At 42.5% G+C, this 20,808-nt stretch overlaps 1 protein-coding gene across 1 annotated transcript in view; it reads right to left on the bottom strand.

The window, feature by feature from the left end:
• Nucleotides 1–659: 659 nt before the first annotated feature.
• The window catches only part of LOC120842743, a 30,199-nt gene continuing 10,050 nt past the window's right edge, over nucleotides 660–20,808 (bottom strand). Inside the window, exons 2-5 of the mRNA XM_042294138.1 lie at nucleotides 20,119–20,294; nucleotides 16,103–16,171; nucleotides 10,212–10,279; nucleotides 660–921 (exon numbers count right to left, since the gene is read on the bottom strand). Coding sequence (XP_042150072.1) covers nucleotides 716–921; nucleotides 10,212–10,279; nucleotides 16,103–16,171; nucleotides 20,119–20,294 — 519 coding nt within the window. The 3' untranslated portion in view covers nucleotides 660–715. The remainder of the gene's footprint in view (nucleotides 922–10,211; nucleotides 10,280–16,102; nucleotides 16,172–20,118; nucleotides 20,295–20,808) is intronic.

The following is a 20,808-nucleotide window of genomic DNA, read 5'->3' as shown; positions in this document are numbered from 1 at the left end:
CACGATCCGTCAACTAATTAACTAAAATTGCCTAATGAATTTTCTTAGTATTGGTTTTATGATTCGTGTTCCAATTCCATATTTAAAGTCAATTACTAATAATGGCTAGACCCATTTATACAATTCGCGAAAAGGGATTACCCTTTGACAGATTTAGCGATACGTTTATGAATGTTTGTCGGAAATTCAAAGAGTGTGTGCATGGAGCGCACTTCGAAAGGACCTTTAGCAAACCGTTAAGGCAGGTTCACACAGCGCCGTTTTTTGACGTCATGTTACGTTACGAAAGCTTACGGACAACTCACCGGTACATCTGTGCCTCATAATGCGCGTGTCTACCACGCGTTTCGAGTTTTGGAATAAGTGGATTGGAGCATTACTTATAAAACCAATGCTTAAAAAGCTCATTAGGCAATTTGAGTTCATCAACCGATGGTTCGTGATATAAACATTGCTTCGTTTAACGTCCGCGGGGCACGTTAAATACACAGTGAAGACAGCACACAAATAGGGGTCACCAACGTTTTTTTTCTCTTTCGGTCTCTGGTAAAATGAAATGGCCTTTATATATCACAATGAATGGTTGCGTCAACCCAAACGGTGCAAAAATGTTTACAATATTCGCAAAAAGTGCAAGACAAACAAAATAAAGAATCCAATAGCTTTCAAACGTGGTTTATTGTCGTGACATTGCGTCCCTTCACCCACTCGCGTTTCAATTAAACCTGCTTTTTAAAACAGCATTTGTGTTAGGTTGTGATCCCTCTGTGCATGTAGGAATGGGAACCTCTTTACAGCCGTCAGTGGTGGAAATTGCAAATGTTCTTGATCCGCAGAGCCTTGTAAACTGATCGTTACATTTCCTACCGGTGGGATCAATGCTTGCTCTGACCATATCGCATGATCTCATGGCTTCATCAACTGAAAAAAAAATAATTAAAGTTAGATCATTCGAATGAAGTTTCCAAGTAAAAAGAGCTAAAAATTTAATATAAATATATAGTTAAAAAGAAAAATTGGGCGTTCCTAATGCACCATTTCATTACGCGCTTGTCTTGTTATTTTTTATGCCGCGCGCACTACTATAGAGAGGTAAACCGGTTGTCAACCAATCTGAAAATAATATATTTTACTTTTGCAGTCCACTTGATATGTGGTAAAATAAATATTTTTATAATATGCATTCTTACAGATTGTTTGAAGACGCGAACAAAAACAGAAAGGGTGACCAATTTTGTCTTAAAACGACGAATTGTTTGTATATAAGTCAAGCAACATTAAAACAAGCACAATATATAATAAACCTTGAGCATTGTAGAATATTGTGAATTAGGTGGAAACAATATGTAATATACCACATGACTCGTTAATCTTAATTAAAGAGTAAATATTTAGATTTTTCTGCAGGCCAAGATAACATCTATAGCTGCGTACAACATGTCTGCTCGATGCTCATGAATTGCAATGTTTTTGAGTGTTACATACTTTTATTATTTAGATTCTAAATAAGAGTGCAAGCTTCTCTTGTCATTTTTAATCTCTCCAGCACCAAGAACAAGTACACAAACAGAAGTAACAAGAAAGACTACATTCTGCTACGTCCAATGGAAAATATTAAACGAGTAAATAAATATTAGCACGTTATAGTGAACTCCTGCTAATGAAACTCATCCCATGAATTGCAGCAAATAGAATAACTTATTCATCTAAACTTCGTGTCATAAATAATCGGGAATTAGAGTCATACGCATTATAATCTCTACATATAGCTTCACAAAAATCACATTCTTATAACCTAATTGTATTATAGGATGTACTTCTTAAAACTATGGCTGCAAAGCTCTTGTCAAATTACTTTCTTATGTAGAGGAGGTCATTCTGTTCTAGTCTGGCGCCCCGAATAAAACTTAACTTCGATTCAAGTTTAACTGAAGTGCGAACAGAACGGCATTTTAGATTTAAATAATGCAACAACCAAAAAATATATGATTCCCTACAGTACTCTGCAAGTCCTTTAAAATTAGACTAGGCGACGCAACGAATTTATTTGCATCTTATGACTCCAGCGAGTTCACAAGTGACTGTAATGCCCTTATTTGCTAAGAGCACTAAAACGTTTATTAATTCAGATGGCTCACATATTTTCACAAACCACCTGACCATCAGGTTTTCACAATAAAGCTAAAATATGTGTTCCATTAGTTTTCACGGGTTTAACTCGTAAAAAGCGAAAATAACCGCTTTTTTTCCTCCCCCATGCGTTTTGTTTATAAACCCGTGTCGGGACAGACGTTTTCCTGACTAAGAATGATATCCACGTGGTTTAAATAGCCTTCGCCAAAAGGCTTAATTTTAAGAAATAAATTGTACGATAGTGATTCACTTAAGATCTATCTCTGGTTTCAAAAGTTTAACTGCATTTCTAATTTCTTTTCTTGAATCTCAGAATAAGCATTTTTTATATTAATGTTTATTTATTAACACTGCAATCCCTAGCTGGGATTATAGAACGTGAGTACATCGCTTCAAGTAGAACATGTCAGAAAAACACAAAGAAAGCAAACAGCAAACAAAATATTTACATTGGGATAGAACTAATTTAGATGGGAGGCGAACAACGACAATGATGCCTGCGCTACTATATTGTTAGTAAGGTTATTCCAGTCGTTTAGTGTTCGCGGGAAGAAGGAATCAATAAAGCAGTTATTACTCTAGCGAAAAGGAGTTACTCTTCGGCCATGCCTCTGCCGAGTGGCATATCCAGGGAAGAAAGTTATGCGGAGTTTAAGTTCGTCTGCTTCTTGGACAGGGGTTGCGACAATGTCAGGACGCTGAGCCCTTATTGGCTAATTGAGAAAAATAGCGAGTAGTCCTCGAGGCACCTAGCATTGAGGTCTGTCCATTATCCTTCCAAACAAAGCCAATCAGAAGTCGACGTCGTTCTGACGTCACCGCAACTTTTGTGCCAGAAGCAGATAAACTTCCTTTCCGCATTAGTTCAGGTAGGTCATATACCCTATAATGCGCATTAAATATTTGACACAAAAACTTCAGTCGAGAATGCCGATTTCTTTGGGATAAAGGCGGTAAGTTTACTCTGGATAAAAGTTTAGTTAAAAAGTACGTCACAAAATCATTAGAAGTAAAGAGAGTGGCCAGTTCTGCACGCGATCAAGCTTATTAATGTAATCTTATTGTATGAAACCCGAATGATAGCCGAGTAATGTAATGTTGGAAGGACTGTAGTTTTATATGAGAGGTGACGCAATTAAGGGTTAGGAAGTTTAGCGCCCTTCTAAGAAAGAGCAACTTTCGCTGAGCGTTAGATGTCACGCAATTAATCTGCCTTGTTCAGGTAAGATGTTGATTCATCAAGAGTCCAAGGTGTTTATATTGTGCTTCTTCAAATATAGACATATTTTTGGCATTGTAAAGAAATTTTAATAAACGTTTTGGTAAATCAATTTGTTTTAAAAAAGCGTTTTTATTTCAATGTTCTAATTTATTTGCCACTCCGTATACCATGTAGCCATATTTAAAAAAAGCCCTATTTAGCAATGGTTAATTTTTAGGTACAATTTACCTCCGAGTAAATTACACAATCATCAGCATATAACTTGATTTTCACCGGAACATCTTGTAAAATGTTATTTATAAATAACAAGAAAAAGAGAGGCCTCATTTCAGAGTCATGGGCAATGCCAGAGTGAACAGAAAGTCTATCGGAAGTATGGTCACCCAAAACTACGAAGTGTCGACGGTTCGAAACATACGCTGAAATTTATTTTACTAACTCGGTGTTCCTACATATTCTTTTCTAATTTGTACAATCCATTTTTGTTTTAAACCTTCTCAAATGCCTTTGAAAATTTCCTAAAACATCGTCCATTTGTTTACTGATATTTATTGCTGAGGAGAAGTCCTGAACAAGTTTAATTAATTACGTGCACACAGAGAAACATTTCCTGAATCCATGCTGATTTTCTGTCAAGATATGGTGCTCGTATAGAAATTTGATAAATTATTATGTATCTTATTCTCAAGAAGTTTGCAGGCTGTTAAAGACAATAAAATATGACGGTATTTTCAAGCCACTGTCTGTTTTCATTTTTATGAAGCGGTTTGGGTCTCTGGCAGTTCTCCAGTCATCTAGAATTTGATCCTCTTACAATGAGTTTCGAAGCAAAATGAACAAGTATTTTGAGACACATTCAGCATACCTTAATAATTAGTCATTGAGGATATGGTCAGGACCTGGAGATTCCTTAAAAGGGGGGTGGAACGATTTCCGGACTTCGGTCAAAGATTTCTGGAAGTTGCTCTATGACACTTGTGAAGTAAAGAACAGAAAAGGTATTTCGCCTGTGTGTTCTAGTTGTTGCGTAAAAAAAGATAAATATTGGCATTTCGGGCACCCCTCAACTCACTCCCAGCTTTCAGGGTCACACCTGTTCCCCCTCCTAGTGACGTCATTCGGAGTGCCGTGTATGTTCCCGTGTGCTATCTCGCAGGACGGTTCCTTTCACTCTCTCCGCTGACATTACCGGGCGTTATGCTGCAGCTTAGAGCCGAGCGAGGTCACGTAATCTTCTCGCCGCATTCCCCTCGGCTGCCCACTTGGGGCTGCAGGTGGGGGAAAATGCTCGACTTTTGCTTTGCGATTATGCAGTGGAATCGCGACATTTTTAATGAAGGAGGTGTTTTTTCTATCCTCCGGGACACGATAAAAAACGTAAAAATGACGAGATGCAAATTCTTTTAGTCATAAAATTGTTTCACCGCCCCTTTAAAATCGAGTTTCAAAAGCATATTCAATATACCATATTCACTCATTTAAATATCAGGCAGGCCCGGGGGGGGGGGGGGGGGAGGGGGGTGGTGCGCATGAACTGGGTAACACATCATTGTCGTGCGTAAAAACCGAATTTAAGCGTTCATTAAAGGTATTCGAAATTATTTTTGACCATGTGTTAGATTTCGACTATTTTCAAAAGTATCAATCATTCTAAACAATCGCCAAAAATATTTTGGTGGCGTGGATATAAAGTTTGGCAATGATTCGCCGAGATAACGATTTGTTTCTATGGTTAGTTGGGCGTGAAGTTGTGAAAAAAAAGAGCAAGACATATTTTATTCAAACCTAAAGGGTTTGTGCAAGTTTTTATAATTTTTATCGTTTCATTTGTCTTTTCACCTGTAATGTTTTCCTAAAAATTCAGGGATTCTCGTCATTCTGCTTCTTAACACTTAGTGATACAAAAAGTTCAATACATTCATTTGGCGTAACCTTAAACGAGTTCCAACTGTAGTTGACATCCCCAGTGTTATTAGCAAAATCATCAAATTGAAAGAAAGAAAATCGTTCATCGAAACATTTTTTGCAGGAGAGAAATTGGGATAACACGGTGGAAAGTCTTTTGACCGTTTTTGGTGATGTCCTTGACCCCCTTTAGCTCACGCATGAAGTACCCGTAGAGACTGTTATTCAATTTTTAGACATTAAGCTCACCCTCTCTGAACAGCAGATGTGTTGGGCATACCACCCAAGGGCCAACAAGCCGTTGTTACCATTTAACTCTTCCCACTCTAAATTAGTTAAAAGAGGAATAGTTAATTTGTGTTTTACGAACGCCCTCAAAAATTTTTGCCACCATGCAATGTTCTTGAGCCTGAGTGAGCAAAATAAACGCTTGCAGCCTGCCGGGTTTCGAAAGGCTGTGAATGTATCTGTAGCAGAAGGCGTACATAAGAAAATAAGAAAGGACGTTAGCCCGCGCCCAGAGGCAGGTCAAGCGAGACTGAAAGTTGTGGATGTACCTTACATGCAGAGAACAGCGCACCAGTCTTGGAAAAATAGCAAAACGTGTAAACGTAAAAGTTATTTCCTCTGCACCCGAAAAGCTCGCAAAAATGTGCAAGTTGACAGACCCATTCCGCAAGGTACCAACGGGCTGCCCAATCAAGCACAGGAGTCCGTTTGTCGCGTGTACGAAAGGGGTGGTGTATCGGAATCCGCTTTCATGTGGCAAGATATATGTCGGCCAGACAGGCAGATGTTTAAATGTAAGGCTAAGGAGAACACTACCAGAAAGTGAACGGGTTTCGGGATGGCCATCTGTCATGTCACTGTCATGACTGCGGGTGCTTCTTCTACTGTTCTCGCCAGCCACAAAGATAAGACTGTCAGAGAGATTATTGAGGCAGACGCCATAAATAGTCCCGACACGTGTTGTGCTGTGCGGCTTCAATTGACTTCGGGGAAAAAGAGTTAGTGTACTTGCGGTCCGTGGCGGGGCCACGGATTGGTTGAGATGTGGTGCGGTGACGCAGTGCGTTTCTACGCTGAGGCTCTTGAATTAAATCAGTTGAAAGTTAGCGCTCTGTGGTGTCTGTTCTTCCTATGTTCCTGTCTTAAAGCACAATCATGTTTTCTCACGCACAATACCAACTCGCCCAACAATCAGCACTTAACACTTCAACTTGTCCTTTTTATTTACAAAAAAAAAATCTGTTAAAATTAGTAGCACCGCATTGTGATCGGAAATAACCGGAAATAGTTCACATTTAGCTTCAGAAGACTGGCGCCACTTTTCCTGGGATAGAGGGATTTTAATACCATCGCCCTATTCGACGTTTTGCGTATGGCGCGTACTTCGCTCGCTTTCCTGTAATCCGTCTTACACATGTCTGCGGTAAAGACAAAGAGACAGGCGCGTCAGCGTCCTTCCACCCTTAAGCAGAGACTGTTAGATTAGAACTCGATTTATTATCCAAAAATAAAAAAAGAAAAAAAAATGGTGATTGGATTGGAGAGGGCACCAGGTGAACTGAATTCGAGGTTTGGGTGCTGGGAAATCAGGTTATATGAAAGAGCCTACTTTGGCCACAGTGATAAAGTCCAGCAGGCTTCTTAAAATTTTTCTTTGTTTGTTTTCATTCCCAGGAGGGTGAGTCCGGCCTTTAAATGAAACCGCGTCTTGGGGTCTATATTTTACTCTCATGTCTTGATATTTCAGACATTCCGAGATCGAGTGTTCGGTGTCCTTGACACTCAGGTCGCGGTGCTGATTATCTACTCGTGCTCCATAAAGCGAGGCGAGCCGGAGATAGGGTGGCATCCGTTCTTACTCGTGTGAGCAGCACTTCCCCTCTGGGATCGCACCCCTTCGAAAGGAGTCCGAGAAGATCCGGTTCGGATAGGCACTCATCTAGCCTCGCTTTTATGTCTTCTTTGATCATCGCCCTCTCCTCAAGCGGGTCATAATCCTAATGTTCCCAGTCGACGGGTGACAAAGCCCGCTCCTCAGAACGTGTTGTCCGGTCGCACCTGTGATCGATGCGTGAATGCGGCAGCTCTTCGTCTCGTTGTCCGGGGAGAGCTACAAGAGACACGCTGGAGATAGTGCTGCGCCTATATTTGCGGCCCCGCCGGGGGCACCTGCGTCAGTAGGTGTTTGGTGAATGAAGTCATTACGTACCCCGGGCCATGCGGGTACGCCCGCCCACGTCTGGCTGTGCGTGGCTTTCCCGTGTCTGGGGGAAAGGGCCTTCTGGCGGTTGAGCCAACCCGCTGGAGGTTTGGACCCTTCGGGGTCCCCCGGGTGAGGCAATACACCACTTTGACCCCTGCTTCTCATAGATGGGTGTACGGATGACGCAGTCAGTCGCCTCCTCTTCTACTATTTCCTCCCTTCTTTCACTTTAACTTTTAATCCTACTTTCCCCTCTCGTTTCCCTCCATTCGTGGCTTTTCATTTTTTTTTGGCGGCAAGGTCCAACCTTGAGGGGAGAAGGGCGCTAGTCTAGACCCACCCTTGTGTATCGCATCAGGGCATGTGCTATTGGAGTATCGTGCACAACAAACCCATTTTTGTTGTGCTGTTATCCATTCCCATGTTGGGGTCCATGATGGGCGGCAAACCGGAGATATCGAATATCTCCCAGTTTTCTATCAGTTTCAAAGCAATATGTTCTTCTGATTGAACGAAAAGAGATCGCACTGAAGACACCGCCCAGCTCGAAGGAAGCGCTCGCCGTGGCTACCTGCAGAGATCCTGGATCTTGGGGGTCTTACGTGCCGCCATCTATCGGTTGTTAAGCCAATTAGACGCCTTTCGTTCCGCTTCAGGATCTCTGATGCCATTCGTTCGTAATGGCCTCTGACATTTTTCGCGCTGTCTGCTTCGGCCTGTCCTAACGTTCGGCGCAATCGCCCGAGAAATCTAGGTGTTCATACTTTCGTTGAGAGATGAATGCCGCAGTTAGGTATTTCAAGATCTCGATTTCAAACTTTTTCCTCAGCTAAGTCTGTTCAGTGGAGTATGTAAACCTTGCTGCACGTTCTTCTGCCATCTCTGTACAATATCTTAGCTCAATACGTTCACAAACCAATTTATGCGGTCTCTTCAAACAGCCATCGTTCCCTTTGCTTCGCGCTGTGTACCTTTCAACCTACTAAGCTTGTCATTGAAAACACTGCGATGATTCTAAAAAAAATTAGACTAATCATTTGACCGAACTCTATAAATAATCTGAATGGGCAGGATTACGTGTTCTAACAACTGAATATGGGGAAGTTTCTTCAAATTTAACATATCATTATTAAAGCATGACCTCAAAGTTAGTTCTGTTTTTCTGGTGTGTTGTTTGAATCTAAATTATCTGCGCGGTAACAAAGTTCAATATATAAAGACAAACAAATAGAACCGACAGTACAAATTGTTTCTGGGAAGTCTCAAACTTTTCAGACAATCAGCCGTAAAAAGGTAGAATAATCGTCACCGGCTTCTTATGGGGATGGCCTCAAAGAGCGGAAAAACCCGATGGGCAGCCTGCCCCAGAAACCTTCAAGAACGTAAAAGCAATATAATTACTGGGTTAGACGTGATAACTCCCTCTACAGATTAAGCATAAGGCATTAACACTCCAAAATGTATATAAAATATGTGTGTTGTTTTAACTTTCTCAACCACGCTGCTTCTAGTATATCGTGTTAATCTTTTTACAGGAAAACTTCGAGTATTGGAACAGGAGTACTTGTTATTTAGATCAGGTTTTTCACTTATATTCGATGTCTGCAAACGCACAAGACACAAAAAGGATTTTCACCCAGAAACCGATAAATATGCCAATTGTTTCCGGATAAATTATTTATTACGAATAATGAAATGTGCTTGAAAATAAGACAAATGAAAGCTGCTTTCAAGTTAATGCAATTTCATCTGCTTCTTGCTCTCTATAGCTTGACATTGCGCCACATTGTAACACACTTTTAGTTTCTCTTTGTCTCTTTTGGGCCCATTTGCTTACGACCAAGCTTAGGACCGTTTGCTTACGACCAAGTTCTTGTGAACTCTTACGACGATAAAACACATCGGTACGCTAGAGATATCCACGATGCAACCATGGAACTGCATTTCACTGAAAGGGGCGGATTGGTGGCCGAGTGGTCTAGCGCACACCAGCTCGGATCACGTGGAGCGAAAGTTCGTGCTACAGAGCCCAGGGATCCTGGGTTTAAGTTCCATCCCTGCCCCTTTCGATCTGGACGAGCATCGTACCGGCGTGCGGTCGTGTATAACTACTGCTTGGTGCGCGTTAAAGACCCCAGGTTAGCGATTGTACTGCACTGGCTAAATTGCTCATCTACAGCTGAGAGACAAGTCGCGTGTTGAGACAGACGACTTGTCTGTCTCAACTCTAGGAGGTATAAACATACACACACCCCAATTCTTAGTTCACTGGAACGAAGATTTAGCTGTATTTACGAGATAAAATGCACATACTTACTATGTATGGGGAAGGTTCATTTATTACATCGCAAGATGTTTTTCAAATTATAAATGAATTATATAAAAAAAATAAATGAATTATATAAAAAAAATAAATGAATTATACGGAAATGACAAGTGTTCCAAGGACACCCAATATATGGCGCCAGTGTATTTTCGCCGTGAGCGATTTTAAGAGGTTTTCAGGCACACGGTCGTAAGCAGTCGGAAGTGTCCGAAGCAGCCTTAATTTTACATTAAAACAATGTAAACCACTGGTGATTTAATTTTGAAGCATGATCTGTGCAGGGCAGGCGTCACTTTTCTTAGCAGGATCAATGCACATATTTGTTCAGATGCATGCCGCAATACGTTTATCCCTTCAGCAAGTAAATTACGTTTTGAATATTTAAATTAGAAAGAAATGGCGCGTGTACTTACCTGGGGTTTTCCCTGTATGTTGAACGATGAGACACTTTTCTTCCTCGTCGACATATAGAACTGTCATGCTACCAAAACCTGCGAACGGAACAAGCTCACTCACAGCAAGTTTCATCTTTCTTACCAACCTTTCAAGTTACGATCGAAATATAGATACATATATCTGGGCTAATATACTCCTCAACGGCTCAAGACCCAAGCATTATACGGGAAGCCAAACCAAAAATGTAGCCGAGGCTCAATCTAAAACAAGCAGTAATAGTCGCCACCTGCATGCAGGGACGGACGCAGGTATTTCCAGAGGGGGCCGTAGGGTTGGGAGGGGGGGGGGGGGGGGGAAGGGAGGTGTCAGGTGTTGGTAAGCGTACCATATTTGTAGGTTGTATATGTAACAGTGTTATATCACTTATTCATTTTTCTCACGCTTGCACTTCGATGATATTTTAAATTGAGCATCTGTCTCCTTAACATAAGGCTGTGGTTGAATGAGGTAGTCAAATGAATTTTCTTCAGATTAGACGCCTTACACCGCTGTGATTGCCTAACTTGCCAAGTGATAGGCAGCCATAATAAATACTAACCCATTATAAGGGCGCTCCACTCCACCACAAAGGTATTCTTGGACTTTCTACTCGACTTTGTCGGGGAAGGCAAACTACAGGATTCTATTGAACCGCGAGAATTCCCAGTTCCCCCATCTCTTGTCTCACCACCCCATCTCCCCCCTTTGCCCACGTTCCTTTCTGCGTTGTCAGTAGAAGAGAATTTAGGGAGAGCCATTTCACTAAAGGAATGTTTAATAATTATATTCATATTAAATTAACCAATCTTAATAACTGTCGAAACTTACAAGTTAAAAAGCATTGAATTTGCAATGGAAGGTTGCCAGATTCACACTTCATTCCAATAGTTATTGTATGCAAATGGAGAAGCTTAATTTATTGAAGTATTGCCACGGCATACATGAGCTGAAACTTCACGACACGTGGAGCGTGGTACCAACAAAGCCGCTTGTCGCATTTTTCTGGAAACTGTGATGTGCTCTAAGAAGACAATTCACTCATTGCGTCACTCAGCACGTGCGTGTAACTTTCGCTCACTCTTAAAGGGTCCAATGAAGCGATTATTCTGCTTTCGCTGAATACTACTCTAAATAATTTACTAATGTTATTGTGGGAATAAACTTTCCATAGTTTTTCCTTCGGGGCAATGGCAGTCGCCATTAAAATTCGCCAAATATGAGCAACGTTCATCCCCTCAATTCGGAGCCAAAAACAAGCGGTCAGGTGGCCTGGTGTCTATCCCATGGCGCCAAAGGTAATCATACCCACGAGCTGCGGTTGTCAAAGTAGAAAATAGTGCCACTAAATAAGCTAAGCTTCAGAGTAACGACACTTGCCAATATTGTGGCTTAAAATAATGGTTACCAGTTATCTGAAGCTTTATATGAAATCGCAGGAAACACGTTTCCGCCCTCCAGAAATGTTTAGGCAGTTTGAGACAGAGCAAAGAAATATTGCATGAGCTTCCTGACACCGAATGTAATGCCGAGGAAGTCGCACTTTTGAATGATGACGATGGGCAGTTGCGTTTGCTCTGCACACGAACCAAGATGGCGGTGCCAAAACAATGTCGGGGAACAGAGTGCCGATACTCCAAGCGCAGCTCATTTAGTGACTCTGGAAGAAAAGGCGCGCTGAGCTCCAGGCATTTTTAGAGTTCGGCTGTCCTCATCACCACAGTGGTTGGACACGAGCCACTACCCGAGTGCTCGCCGAGGAATTCATTGTTACGAGCCGAAGTCGAGTGCTCACGCAGTTCTTGTCCATAAGACGCGATCGACTGTTATCGGGCGGGTGATTTCGATCCTACAATTACGTCATCAATCTGTGCGAAGGAAAGACTGGAAAACGATAGTCCCGTTTTATCTTCGAAATTTTACCGCAACAAAGAAGCTTGTGAATCAGAGGCGATATGTTCGAGTATACTTGGGCCGGACTAAAACCAGCACGCCTCTGTAAAGTCATGAACATTCCACCTTGATATCGTTTCATGACCCCTTTACGCTGAGTCTACAGCAGCAGCTACAAGCGCGAGCTAGCCCGCGCTTCGGACTTTTGAGGCGTGCCAAAGCCTTTTCTATACTGACAAAGCCTGGCAGATCACCACGAGAAGCGGCCGCCAAATTGAAAAGATAGAGCAGCAGACAACGGACGAGAGGAGAACTACGTGACGGGCGCCCCTGTGCGGCGAGACGCCAAAACACACTTCTCCCGAGCAATTGAATGTCCGCCCGTGCTCCTCGCTTTCCTCGCGCTACCGCTTCGTTTCTCATCGGGTTTGAAAACCAAGTTTTGGGTCATCGCCGCTGCAAAAGCTGTGCTCTGACTTCCAGGTTCTTCGAGAAATGCTATGTGCTACCAGATCCTCGCGCACCAAATCTGCGATTGGGCACTCTATGGCTCCGTCATTGAGCTGCCAGGCTGCGTGAGTATAGAGGAGGCTATGGACGTGCCTCTCTATGGCGAGAACTCGTTCTGCAGAAGAACGTTTCGAAGCCTCGACCTCGTGCTCTCGCGTTCGTAGCATAGGATACAGTATCGGCTTAAAGGGAAACTGAAGCAGTTTTATATTTAAGGAAAAGCACCTAAATTGTCATTATGTGACCTGCAGGATTATGAATATTGAGATTATTTTCTTTTTGGTGCAGGGGGGCTTCAGAAAATCATTTTCGAAGTACTTATGAAGCCCACCTTTCCCAGAGCGCGACGTCATATCCAGAGTTTTCGGGATCTCAGCTATGGCATGGATCCAATTGTACGCGCTGCCAACACCAGCATCACGCGTTTGGTGGCAGGAAGATCTAAGTACGACGTAACGGCTGATCGGAGGTTTTTGGTGTATCTTCTCGTTTAGTTACATATTTGAGGAAAACGAACGTGAAATTAAGATACACAGAACTAAATTGCTTTAGAATTCACTTCTACCTCGTTTTTTTTTTTTTTTTTTTTTTTTCCAAAATCTTTTTAGGTTTTTTTGAAGAAAAGTCGGAGTAGAGTTGGAGACAGTACTGACAGCACTTTCCGGGTGGATACCTCGAAGCTCGTGCGCCAGTTTGAAATAATTAACATACATAGCTGCGATAAGCGGTGCTCGTCTTACGCACTTTTAGCTCCGGAACGTTTTTTGCTGAGGGACGAGCCCTAGGTTGACCTTCATCCCCACATAAATTATTTATTTAATGGTCGCGAAGGGCCGTTTAGTTAAGTCTACTTTTGCCTCTCTAATGATGATATGTATGGCGCACTTCTTCCGGAATTCTCGACGGTTTCGATAAGTTAGAAATTACGGCCGTAATTTCCGGATATTCCGTAATCTTAGTGCAAACGGATATTCATCCGTGTGCACTAAGATGCGGACTAAATATTGTGTGAAACTGAAGAAATCATTTCGAGGAAGTGATCGATAGATATATGCTGTGTCATGCATAGGTTTTATTTTTTGATGAAAGAAGGGGTTGTCACCTCCACGTGTTCGCTACAAGACAACACGGAAGTGCAGAGTAGCACTACGGGCGTAGTTGGAGATTCATCCTGGCCACAGCGTGCATCACAGTTTGCAGAACAATGCAGCAGGTGTCTCAGTTTGTTCTATGCGCAACGCGCCGTGACATTTCAGCTCAGGTAGCGGTCTATAATATTTCATATGAGTTAGTATCTAATCATATCTTTGCTTGGGAAATCACAAAACCAGTAGAAATATTGAGCGAGGTGGGTTGACTGAACAAGTATGATGTAGTCTACGTTTGCGACATTATTTCTTATGCTTATGTACACGGTGTCAGAAATCCTGAGGCTAGCTCTAACATTAGCCATAAAATTGGGTCCTGCCTATAGCGACCTGAAGCTTCCATCAAATCTGCATATTAATGGGGCATTTTAGTTTATCAAATTTGGAGACATAGCTCTTTTTCTGTGAAGAGGGGGACCAACAAAACTGTCAGGATCAGCGGCAGATGTCTACGCAAACGTCCGAGCAAAGCAGGGAACGCACCCGCGATGAAACCGAGCGGTACCGCAGAGCAGTTTTCAAGCAACCGTCGCTGACGTCCCAACATTATTTTGACCTATGTACGTTCTGTATCTCACATCCTATTGGTTCAGAAAACTTCGCGCGGTAAACCTTGCCGCGAGCGGCGGAAAAATAAGGATCGCGACCGTTTGTTTGACCAGTTCGGTTTGTGTTCAGTTCTGTGTGCGACTCGAACGCTCTTCTGAGTACGTTCCAGTCGTCTGCGCAGTTATTCGAAGCCCTGTGAGTGACACAGAAATTCTGATTTCACCACTACCTCAACCAGCAACCGGCAGGTTTTCATGAAGGACGGCGACGATGCCGAGAAGCGGCGCTACGACGCCGAAGTCGGTTTAAGGGTCCGAATTCAAACTTGAAGGCTTGCCAGGCTGTTTAGGGTCCATTAAACAGTCAACAGCAGGAGTGTAGAAAAATCCTGAGACGGTACACTTTGTACTGGAGAGACTTTTGGCGTCGTCGGATTTCTCGAGGCAGTCATTTGATGCCGCCGGGATATGAAGAAACGTGAATTGTGTGTGGGTCGGAATTTCGGCTTTGCCGGGATAGTATCTTGGACTTTATCGATGTGAATTTACTACCATGCATATTGCTATTATAAAGCTGAGTGGCAGCACTTTTCACAGAGCTCGTTTGAATGTCACGGATATTTTCACCGAATAACTATTTAATTCGGTGTTACCTACTTTCCATAAATTCAATAAAATATATCCGTGTAATTTCAAACGAAAGCGCTCAAGTGTCTGTTATAAAAGCTGGTCACGCCTCACACAAGCGATTTGCGGTAACCTTTCTTATCCAGTTTGGGTCTCTGTGTAAACCTTACCTAGAACTTCGTACTACTGTTTTTTTTGTTTCACAAGTATCACGCCGTTTGTTTCCAGTCGTCGCAGCGAAGTTGAACATATTGCATTTGAAATTTTCAAGGACGTTTTGTACAATATAGTACGTATCGGGACAATTCAAATATCTTTAATTTCAGAAGGGACTGGTAACTTGATTGAGTATAAAAGAAAAGCAAACACGGCGTTGCTAGTGTTCTTGACGTACCTTTCGGTAAAATGTTCTCTGCGAGATCATTTCCTAAATAATAATACGGTGGTAGTACAATGACGTATCCGCTGTTTTTAGAGCGCAGCTCTTAGGCGCCCGTCTCCGGCTTGAGCGGCATCGGCGTCGGCGTCACTGTTGGCGTAACCGTAACGCGCCGGCATAACGCGTCGGCGTGACGCCTCGGCATCGCCGTCGCCGTCGGTGTAACCGCGCGGTGCATTATGGGAACCGCCCCATAATGCACCGCGGTGACGGGCGTTGCATTATGGGACGTTTCCCATGATGCATTGCGCTGGAGGGAGTGGAAGATGGAGGAGGAGCAGAAGGAGGGGAAGGAAAAGGAAGGAGGAGGAGGGAGGAGGAGAAGAAAAGGGGGAGGAGGCGAGGAGCAGGGAGGAGTAGTTGAGGAGGGAGGTGGAGACTCATACCGTCCTCTCCTCCCCCTCAAGAGCTGCGCTCTAATTCGGCATTACAAGGAGTTGTCAACGTCTTTCATTTTTGTTTGTTTTATTTATATCTGAATACTTTAATTGTACATATTTGTACATATTTTGTGCATATTTTGATACATGTGAAAAAAATTATTGGCCTCGCTATTACGTTTAAGCATCACAGTTTACTTGACACATGCACCGTGTCTGGTGCGTTAAGCCCAACCTGATCTTGTTCAATCTATTATTCCTTGTTTATACAATCTTCAATTTAATGTACTGTAATATATATGCACTATTTGGGTTTCGGAAACCCACTGGTACTTACCAGGTTCAACTACCATTGTTTCAGGGCCCGTTTTTTTGTATGTAACCACAAAGGGATCCCTGTAAAGCAGATATCACCAATGACTGAAAGCGAGTGCAGGCTATTACAAAATTCAAATCACAAAAAATAAAGGTTTCAGTGAAATTGTGTAGTGTAACTCAAGAAGTAATTTATAGAAGTTTTTTTTCGAAGCTTCGCACGCCTTTAGGGCATGTGTCGGCGTTGTTTGAGTGCAGTTGACGTCGTTCAGATTATTTTCAATCCGCCAGGACTCCGACTGCAATTTTTCACCCCTACGCAATTTGAATGCATATATTTAAATTTGACTGGGACCTGAATATAAAGCTGTCATCAAAATGTTCCGGTGTTAAAACATTCTATGAAACATTTCTGATATAGAAATGTATCGCTCTTTTTGTTGCTGCATAGGTGTTTGGATATTCTGAAAAAATACATTGGTGTAACCGATGAGTTAAAAAAAAAATGAAAGCCGTTTACAAATCCCTGTAACGCCGAATTGCAGCGCAGCTCTTGAGGAGGAGTAGGGAAGGGTACTGAGGGGGGTCAGGTCACCTGCGGGTAGTCACGTGACCCCGGGAGGGTCACGTGATCTCGGGGGAGGGGGGTCACGTGACCTGGGGGGTCACGTGACCTCGGGGGGTCACGTGGTCTCGGGGGGGGGGGGGCACGTGCCCTCGGGGGGGTGATCTCGGGGGGGGGGGGGTCACGTGACCTCGGGGGGGGGGGTTACGTGATCTCGGGGGGGGGGGGGGGTCACGCGACCCCCCCCCCGGTTACGCCGACGCCGACGCCGCTCAGGCTGGAAACGGACCCCTAAGAGCTGCGCTCTAAAACATATTACTCTTACGTTAATTTAAATGTAAGCAAGTCGTCCCGTAAAAACTGTCTAAATTAAGAAAAAAATGGACATGTTAGGATCATCTTTTGGTTTTATATTTTATCAGTCTGGTGGCCCCATGAAAAATGTAGTTGAATATTTTGTATTGTGTGGTAGAACAAACAAATTATAACCTAATAGAAATACGCATTGGCAGATTTAAGCTGATGATTAATGAAAAATAATTTTTAGTTTTCAATTTTTATCACCTTTTTAAGCACTAAGTGGGCGATTTTCGAAGAATTTCATAGAAATATTATTTCAAAATATCACCATGCGCGACTTCGAGCAAGCATGCCCGTGGCCGAATAGTTATCGTGCTTGGCTCCCACACTAAGGCACGAGGTTCGGTGCCTAGGAGCGGACGTACTAGATGTCACGTGACATGACCGTGGAGTTTGACACCACGGTCATGTCAAACTCCTGCAGTCATTGACTCCACAGGGCGAGACGTTCTGAGGGGTCGTTTAGATTCGCGGGCCAGCAGTGCGAGTGGTGGTCCCTAACAACCCTGAACGGACTTCCGTAGAAGTACGGGCGAAATTTGGTAATGGCCGAGACGACGGCCAGGTATTCTTTCTTTGGCGTAAGTAATGACCCTCCACCTTGGGGAGTGTTCGGCTTGCATAGGCGAGCACCCGCTCTGGTCGCTTCAGCATTTGGACCAGCACCGCGCCAAGGAATATGTTACTTGCGTCCATGTGAATTCCTGTTTGTGCATATTGGTCCAAATGAAAACAGGGGGAACCGCACTTCTTTGTCCCTCTAGGTGTTCGATGGGTCCTCGCAGTTCAGGATTATCTTTTAGGGGTGCTGCCATGTCAATGATATCTAGTGAGCCGAGGAAAGCCGAGGCATATTGGTCCAAATGGTCCAATGTGCAAGGACGGAAAGTGTTTGCAGTCTTCGTTTAATGTCGTCGAACACTCGCTGGTGCTCTTCTGGCTTCTGAAACTTTACAGCATATTTTGTAAGGTAAATTAGCGGCCCAGAAAGCTTCGAAAAATATCCAACGAGGCGCCTCTAGTAGGCACTGAGGTCTGGAATATTTTTTCGACCTTCTTGTCCGACGGCAGGGAAAATGCGGCAATGGCGCGCGACTTCACGGGGTCAGGACGAACACCCTCGCTGCTCACGACGTGGCCTTAAAACTTGAGCTAACCATAAGCGAACCGATATTTTGCTGGCTTGAGATTTAATCCACCAAGAACAGCTCCAAAAAGGATTTCCTTCCAAAGCCCGGCGCGTCGGCTAAGGTGTGTGACGGCTCACGCGAGAGTGATGACATGCCTATGCTCTCCGTAGAGTATAGTGATGTTACGGTGGCATATTATAGCAATTCATAGACGAAACATCATTTCCCCAAACGACTCCTTATATTGTCGAAATAAGTTAAAACAATCTATACTTAAATGCTTCATCCCATGCATTATATAAGTGTGTTCATAAACATTCCTCATATTTTTTTGTATATTAAGTACGATTTTTTAAATTCTGGTGGCATAAAATTATCCACTTTGAAGATTTACCTAATGGTTAACGCAAACTTGGGAGTTTTTTTTACTTATTAAACTACTGTGCGGGACCTCTAGAAATAGTTTTATTATGATTTTTTAACCAGACAATGAAAATAAAGTTGTATTTTATTAAATTGGTAAATATTGTGATTAATAATGTTCTGTTCGAGTTATCTCCCGGTACCTCGGAGAAGCCGTTGGAAATGGCTGCTGCGATTCATTTAAAAAAATCCACGGCCTCCTTGATCGCCACCGAAATCGCATCTCCGGCACCACTTATAAGGCCACTTATCTAAAAAGTGAGGTGTAACAACCTGAGCAACCAAGCTCCTGTGCGATATCTGAATGTTGTATAACGACTATTACTCTAGTGTGAATCCCAGCTGTTATGTGATGTTTGACTTTAATTTGTCATCGCGCACTTCGTTAGCCAAGTAACGTCAGATGGTCTGCTTTTCTTTGTGTGTACAATCCTCGAAAACATCTTCGTGTTCCTGGGTTCGCGAAAATGAATTTCACATCGACGAGCCTTTACCGGTCCAAATATAGCATTAATTGTCCGGACCATATGCCAAAGTTTCAGAGCTTGTCGGCTTCTGATTAAAAAGTATGAGACAGTTTTCAAAAGTTAGATTACAAATACATGGAGAAGGATGGCGTCAGCTACCCGGACAAGTAGGGTTTCCGTATTAAAAATTTCAATAAATCGGCCATAATATAGCATTTCAATCAGTCAACGGTTTTCTTTGGTAGTTTCGTATCTTGTTCGAATTGTTAGTTATATATGTGGTCAAAAAAGAAATGTACAACAATGCGTTTTTTTTTTTTTTGCTGTACATATTACACTGTCTTGTGTTCTTTTTTCTAGGGGGGGGGGGGGGGGCGCGGGGCGGGGAGACGCTGCGTTTATTTTGATGTCAAGTGTTAGTGGGAGCTTAGTTAGGCACGATTTTTCTTGTTTTTCTTAAAATTTGATTAAACATGCTATATAAAACGTTATACAAAACAGTTATTGACCCGTGTTTATTGCGAAGTCCTAATTACTTTTCGCACAAGCCTTCTCACACCCTTCTTCCGTATTCTACATTGTGATAGCTGGGCTAGAGTCTACATAATACTCTGTTTTATGACTAACCTTGCTTTGATGTCAAAACAGTAAGATTGTGCTGATTTTTAGTACGAACTCTTACGTAGGACAAAAAGAAAGACACTAATAATGCCGAAATATGTCGGCGTCCGGTTCAGCGTAACAAGGTCATTTCTACGCAGTCGACTAATCGACATTCATGAAACCGCACACTGTATTAAAAGAAAGTATTTCTTTACGTGTGACGCTCTTATTTTTAGTATCTTTGCCTGAATTGGATTTATATAGTGGAGCAGTCAAGAAATCTACTATCTGGATGGATCACCTGCTTTTCCGTTTTCCAGGATTGCAAAGATAGCCGTTTTTACTAGGTGAAATCTTCTCCAATAGTCTAGAAAATCCCTGCGAGGTTCATTTTAACTTATAGTTTTTTCTAATATTTATATCACGTGAAATTAACGTAATTAGTGTTGTTTGTGATTCCATTAGTTGTGGAATACTTACGTAGCAGTTCCGCCAAGTGTCTTAAATATCGTGCACAGTTGTGCAGCATTTGCGGTGGCAGATATTCTTGTAGCCTTCACGCAAGTTTCAGTTTTACCTTGAGTAGGTAGGAGATTGCTATCATAGGTGCGTTTGATAGTGTAAAAAACCGTACCCTCTTCATGAGATTGAAGAAACTGTAACGAACCAGAAAAATTTAAAGCAAAATTGTGGCAATTCGAGTTGAAGATACGTACTGAAAAAAAGAAAGGCTGCATATGTTACGTCGCGATTTTAAATATCTCTCTCTCTGGGGCTGAGAGTACAATTACGCGTTTATTGCGCTGTCTCAAAAACCTCTAGTTTGTTCTTTACTGCATATTTATGTAGTCTACGAATAACGCTGGTTTGCGTACTTCAATATTCATCTTGTTAAGGTTTTTCGCAAGCGTTTTTTCTCCTTTCATTTTGAAGTACTTAGATGTACTGGATATATCTAACGCATTCCACTGATATGTTTTACCGATCCCCATTCGTGGCTTATTGTACGATCTTCAAAGTTTTCTGAATTTTATGTGTTTGTTAACCTCCCATAGATGTTTAATACACACTGCAACGCCAAGGACAAGGACAAGTTAAAGACGTAGACAGGACAAGCGCTGAAGTTACAACTGAGGTTTAATGAAAAGGTAGTAATTGAGAAGAAAGATG

This window comes from Ixodes scapularis, unplaced genomic scaffold, assembly GCF_016920785.2.
Source record: "Ixodes scapularis isolate PalLabHiFi unplaced genomic scaffold, ASM1692078v2 PGA_scaffold5__190_contigs__length_132052651, whole genome shotgun sequence".
NCBI lineage: Eukaryota > Metazoa > Arthropoda > Arachnida > Ixodida > Ixodidae > Ixodes > Ixodes scapularis.
The sequence above is the reverse complement of the archived record's forward strand: the minus strand, read 5'-3'. Positions and strand labels throughout refer to the sequence as shown.